Source organism: Rhinolophus sinicus, chromosome 4 (assembly GCF_057876585.1).
Source record: "Rhinolophus sinicus isolate RSI-liver-muscle chromosome 4, RSI-T2T, whole genome shotgun sequence".
Lineage (NCBI taxonomy): Eukaryota > Metazoa > Chordata > Mammalia > Chiroptera > Rhinolophidae > Rhinolophus > Rhinolophus sinicus.
In genome coordinates, this window is record NC_142504.1 from 32,565,970 (window position 1) to 32,572,119 (window position 6,150).

Here is a 6,150-nt window from a genome sequence, read left to right on the forward strand (position 1 = left end):
ATGAACATACAAAACAGACACAAACTCATAGATACAGATAACATGTTGATGGTCCCCAGATGGGAGCGGGGTTAAAGGGATGGATGAAAAAGTTGAAAGGGATTAAGATGTACGAATTGCCAATTATGAAAATAGTCATGGAGATGTAAAGCACAGCATAGGGAATACAGTCAATAATATTGTCATTACTGTGTATGGTGTCAGGGGGGTACTAGACCCATCAGGGTGATTATTTCATAAGGTATATAAATGTCTAATCACTGTTATACACCTGAATCTAATATATATATTGTATGTCAACTGTAATTGAAAGACAGATAAAACAATAACCATCTAAAAAAAATTTTTTGGAAAAGAAAAAGAGGCATGTTTGGCTAAGGCCTGATGGAAAAGGGCTGGCAGAAGTGAGCGCAGAGCCACGTGTCTGTGCCAATGCCACTGAACTAGAGTGTCACCATGCCGAAGACCTGGAGATTCTGTGGGAGGTGCAAGTCCCTGATGGCTAACATACCTAGCTGGCCCAAGGGTTCTCCTCCTGGCCTCCAACCCCCTCTTTCCCAAAGTACTATGGCAGCAACACTTTGAACAAGATCTGTGTGATGATAAACCGGAGAAGTGTTAATGTAGACACAGCTTGGCCTGGTTCCTGGACTCAGATAATCTTGCTCTTGTCAACATTAGGGATTCTACTCACTTAGTTTCCTAATAACATTAGATCGAAAACATTCCAGGAGTCAGAACTCAGTTCAGCACCGTAAACCCTGAGAGGTTTGAAGCAGAGAGCTGGATTGGAGACCTGATCTATCAAACCACCTCATCTTTTGATACGTGTCCCAAACACCCAAAAGGTTATGGGGGAGAAATGTAAAAGTGAATGCAAGAAAAAAAAAAGAAGAAGAAGAAGAAAGAAGAAGAAGAAGAAGAAGAAGAAGAAGAAGAAGAAGAAGAAGAAGAAGAAGAAGAAGAAGAAGAAGAAGAAGAAGAAGAAGAAGAAGAAGAAGAAGAAGAAGAAGAAGAAGAAGAAGAAGAAGAAGAAGAAGAAGAAGAAGAAGAAGAAGAAGAAGAAGAAGAAGAAGAAGAAGAAGAAGAAGAAGAAGAAGAAGAAGAAGAAGAAGAAGAAGAAGAAGAAGAAGAAGAAGAAGAAGAAGAAGAAGAAGAAGAAGAAGAAGAAGAAGAAGAAGAAGAAGAAGAAGAAGAAGAAGAAGAAGAAGAAGAAGAAGAAGAAGAAGAAGAAGAAGAAGAAGAAGAAGAAGAAGAAGAAGAAGAAGAAGAAGAAGAAGAAGAAGAAGAAGAAGAAGAAGAAGAAGAAGAAGAAGAAGAAGAAGAAGAAGAAGAAGAAGAAGAAGAAGAAGAAGCATTCTTAAATCGCCAACACTCATTTTCCAGAGATACAACTTTATTTGAGGCATCAAGCAATATACTGAAAGAGGTGAGTCATGCACAAGTAATGTCCTTATTTCCATAACTGTACATTTGATATTCTCTGGCCTCTTAAAAGGGTGGGTAGTGAGTGAAGATGAGAAGCACATAGCTTTTATACAAAACTGTATCTATATAAGTGCTTAAGAAAGTCCCCTTTAAATTTAGTTTTTCTTTCTTTAAAAGGCCTGTTGGTTTTATTTTCGAAAACTAAAACAAGCTAGTTCTTCCACTGAGGACGAAGTTTCTCCCCAGAGTTATTTATGAAATAATGCAGCTGCCTTTTTCTTTAAAGGGATTCTTGTCTTCTGGAATTCCTTTCACCAGAGGATCCTCTCCAGAACGTTCTTCAATGTAGTTCTTTATTTCTTCAGAACATTTAGACACCTTACGGAAAAAAAGAAAGAATTGGGTCAGAACTGTTCAAACTTTGGCACTACCTTTCAGTGACATTAATATAATTGGGTACAACCAGCATTTTAGAAAATGAAATAAAAGAGAATAAAAATTTTAGCGTGCAGCACGGAGCATGTATAATATAGTGAATGATACAATCTGTGTAAAATATATTTCTTACTATGGTCGAGGTCAAAAAGTTTGAAAGTCACTGTATTAAACAGGTCATCCCCAGTAATTTCTTTCCACTCTGCTTCATAGGATTTCCTTCCTCTGCTGACACAGTTATGACGTGTCCACAATAGTTGAAGAACTAAAACATACCCTGCTTTCAATTTTCCATGCTAATGAACAGGTGCAATAATAAATTCCCAAATGTTTTTGGGGTGCGCCCTGCCAAAATTCTCACTTACTATGGGTGTGTGCCATGTTCTGCAGTTTCACAAATCGACGGAAGCATTGAAGAAAGTCTGACTCTGAAAGGCTGAAGTTGCCCAATCGTGACACAGACTCATTCTGTGTCTCTGCTCAGAATTCCTTCCTGTTAGTTGCTTGAGGGCAATGATCCTAATAAAAGACTTATCTGAGGTTTGTTATGGCAAACTGAGTGAGACTCTAGTGTGTGTATACAGTCCTTTTAAACTTTGTGTGCAGTGGAGAAAGAATTAAATAGCTTCTTCAAAAAGTCTATTCTTAAGAGATAGTTTGCAAGAGTGTGTAGAAGAAACAGGACTAACAAGGGAAGAAAAAATAAAAAACAATTTGTGTATTAATTAAGGCCTGCATATTACTACCGTGTTTTCCTGAAAATAAGACCTAGCTGGACAATCAGCTGCGCCTTTTGGAGCAAAAATTAATATAAGACCCAGTCTTACTGGGTATAATATAATATAATATAATACCGGGCCGTATATAATACAAGACCAGGTAATATAATATTATATTATATTATATTATATTATATTATATTATATTATATTATATTATATTATATTATATAATAAATACCAGGTCTTTTATTAATTTTTGCTCCGAAAGATGCATTAGAGCTGATGGTCTGGCTAGGTCTTATTTTCGGGGAAACACAGTAGTAAGAAATTAGAAGTAAAACTTATAGAAGCTCCAGAAAATTCCAATAGAGACCTCTTAAAATGAGGCAAACGTTACCACTGAATTTATAATCTCGATTAAGAATCTTCAAACTGTTATTAAATGGGTGACCACTAAAACATGTTTGCATGTGTATCCCAAAATGTATATAATTATTTACTTATAAATAAGTACAGATGTATAAATAAGTACTACTGTGTTAACATATCATGCATAATTATAAAACAGAACCTGGAAATTATTTTTTAAATGAGATTTAAAACCGACCCAAAATAGAACTTTTAGTGTTTTACTCCCACACCCCAAAGACTGCACACCAGTGTGGAGGCCACTGATCTAAAATTTCAAATGAGGTCCTGTAGTTAGCTGGCTTCAAATGTGGCAAAATAAAATCTTTTCAAGTACCAATCTCTCCATTCTTGTTGACATTCATAGTGTGTGCACTTTAAGTGAATTTTCAGAAGTGACGATGCAAGTATCCATAAGTTGGGGTCTGTGGCCCCAGAGAAACTTATGGATAAGATTCAAGTTCCCCTAAATTGTATCTGTTCTTAAAGAGGCTTCCTTGTTGGGTTTCCAAAAAGATCTGCAACCTCCAAAGAGAATCAGCACTTCTCTGATGCGTTTCCTTCCAGGATGAAGAGGGGATGTTTGAACAATAATTAGCTGGAGCCAGAGTTCAGCCTGTGAATTTTGTGTTCTCGGACTGAGCAGAGCACACAGCTCAGACAAGAACAGTTGATTGACCAAATAACAGACTGGGTATCAGAAGACATGTGTTTTAGTAACTGCCCTATCATTATCTCTGGGGTCTTAAATGAGGAGCTAGTTAGATGCTTGGAATTCAGGTTTTTTTAATCATTAAATGTAAGAGAGTTAAATGATCTCTAAGAGCCATAGTGTTTGTCTAGCACTAATACTGTATAATTCAAACATATTAACATATGCTTGAATATTATTATTAGGACTTTGATGCCCCTCTCTCTATCCCCTAAGGCTATCCCTAAAAATTTCCCTCCCTCTGGCATGTACACTTGGAGTTTCTGAAGTTGGAAAGCCAATCTAGCAGGATGTGCCCTAGATGTAGAGGTTGGGAGCTGGCAAGGAGGACCCGCTATGATACTTTAATTTTCACAGTCAGCTGCATCTAGGTCCTGTCCAATTTCTAATTTGAAGTCCTAAGTAACTAGAAGACACTTTTCTCTTTTTTCCCCCTATAACTTCTGCATAATGATACCAGATATTAAGATTCTCTAACTTTGCACACAAATGCTTCACTTCTATATATGCAACTATTTAACATGTAACCTCTAAGGTTAATTGTGTGAAAAACTAAGTGGCCAGTACATGCTGTACTGTGGCCTTTGACATCCACAAGATGGGTCCCTTAAAGTTTCAAGAAACAAGCCTATCCGTGGGTCTCTTAACTTTTTTTTTTTCCTTTAAACACAGCAGAATTTTTAAAGCTACAAAAATTCTCAACATGGGTAGAAAGGACTTTGTACTACAAAATCTAGGAAGAGTAGGGATATTTGGAAATGAAAGGTTAAATTTGAGAAATGTGTAAAGAGGAAAACTCAGAAAAGCTGGCATCTTCCAAACATCACTCAAAATGTACATCCTGAATAACAAGACTCTTGGTCATGAATGGATTTATTATCACTAGAGTAGGACGGTAAGTGAGCATATTTACCATACCTGCTTCATTGCTGTTGTTTTTCTTAATTTTTTTTTTTTTTTTTTTAGCATTAAATCAGAGAAATAAAGTCAGTTTAAATTTTTCTTAGTGGGGAGAAAGGACTAGATCTTTCCCTTAAAAAAAGATATCTATCCAAAACCCTTTTCCTGGACTACAGGTTACCTGATTGAGGGGGAAAAAAGGAAGAAATAAAGGCCCCCATTAACAGTAAGAAATTGAAGTAAAAAATTATAAAATCTCCAACAAATTTCAGTGGAGACTTCCAAACACAGGCATATATTTTCACTGAATTTGTAATCCAGTTTGGAGGTCTATATAATTTTTCATCAGGATCACTAAAAAGAATTTTCATATGCACCTCAGTATATGTATAATTATTTATAAGTAAATACAGATACTGCTGTATTAGCTCATTAAGTATACTTATAAAACATAAACTGGAAATTATAACGGGATGAACTTTACAAATAAAGATAGAAATTGTAATGTTTGCTTCTGAGCCACGGACTGTTCACACCTTTGGAGAGCCCTGGTGGAACTGAAAACTAGGTACTTCAAGACTTTAAATTGTGATTTTAGAAAAACCTTTCAAATACCATTCTTTCCCATAATGAAAAAGATCAAAGAACTAAGTAACCATCTGTCCTTTTTCTACAGCTTGAGTTTTTTTTTTGTTTTGTTTTGTTTTTGGTGTTTTTTTTTAAACCAACTAACAGTAGGCAAAATTCCTTGTCTGTTTTCCCCACTCTAGGTTCCTCACATGTTCGGACATCTGGCTTTACATTACTCATCGGATCCCTGCTTTCTCCTGTACCCCCCGTGATTCCCCCACATCAACTGGCAGTTCCCAGGAACCACTTCAGGAAGAACCCTATTTCAAGAGAAGCTGCAAAAACAAAACAAAAACAAAAAACTATTTTACCAGGAAAAGCCGACCCTGGGTCATTTCAGAGAAGGAAATATTCTGAGACAGCCAACTTACCTGTTGTCTCTGCAACTTCACTTCTTTGCGAAGTTGCTCAACTTCCATCTTCAGTTTCTCCTTTTCTGGCAAATCTTCGATGTGAAGGGCCGGCATCCTCGCCCCAGAACTGGGCCCGGGGACAGCGCTGTAAGTGGAGCGGCTGGAAGTGCTTGCAAACCAGGGCGCGTCCCAAAATAACTGCGGTGCCTGCGCACCGCGCCCACCCGCTCAGGACGGGACCGCCTCCCCGCGCGCTGGTCCCCAGAGCCCAGAGGGCTCAGCTGCCTCCGGGCGGTGCCCTCACGCCAGCCCTGCCCAGCGACCCGGGATCTTAAAAGCCCTGGTCTGTCTCTCAGGTCCCCACAACCCCAGGAGGCCTGTTCTAGGGAGGGTTCAGTTTAAACGGCAGCCTAAGGATCTTGAAAAGCTTCGCGCTGCGGGATCTCCTGCGGGGATGCTGGCCCGGGTCCTGGCCCCCGTCCCAGCCACGCCCGCGGGGCACCAGCCTGGGCTGGGGCCCAAGGTTTGGGGTTGTGCTAGCCCACTTTCCTGGTGAAACAAC

General features: G+C 38.7%; 1 protein-coding gene across 1 annotated transcript; it reads right to left on the bottom strand.

The window, feature by feature from the left end:
• Positions 1-1,375: 1,375 nt before the first annotated feature.
• Positions 1,376-6,150, bottom strand: GNG11 (G protein subunit gamma 11). Its single transcript, XM_019729715.3, has 2 exons — positions 5,607-6,150; positions 1,376-1,806 (listed from the first exon to the last, which is right to left on the bottom strand). The coding sequence occupies exons 1-2, from the start codon at positions 5,700-5,702 to the stop codon at positions 1,681-1,683; spliced, it is 222 nt and encodes a 73-aa protein (XP_019585274.1). The 5' UTR covers positions 5,703-6,150; the 3' UTR covers positions 1,376-1,680.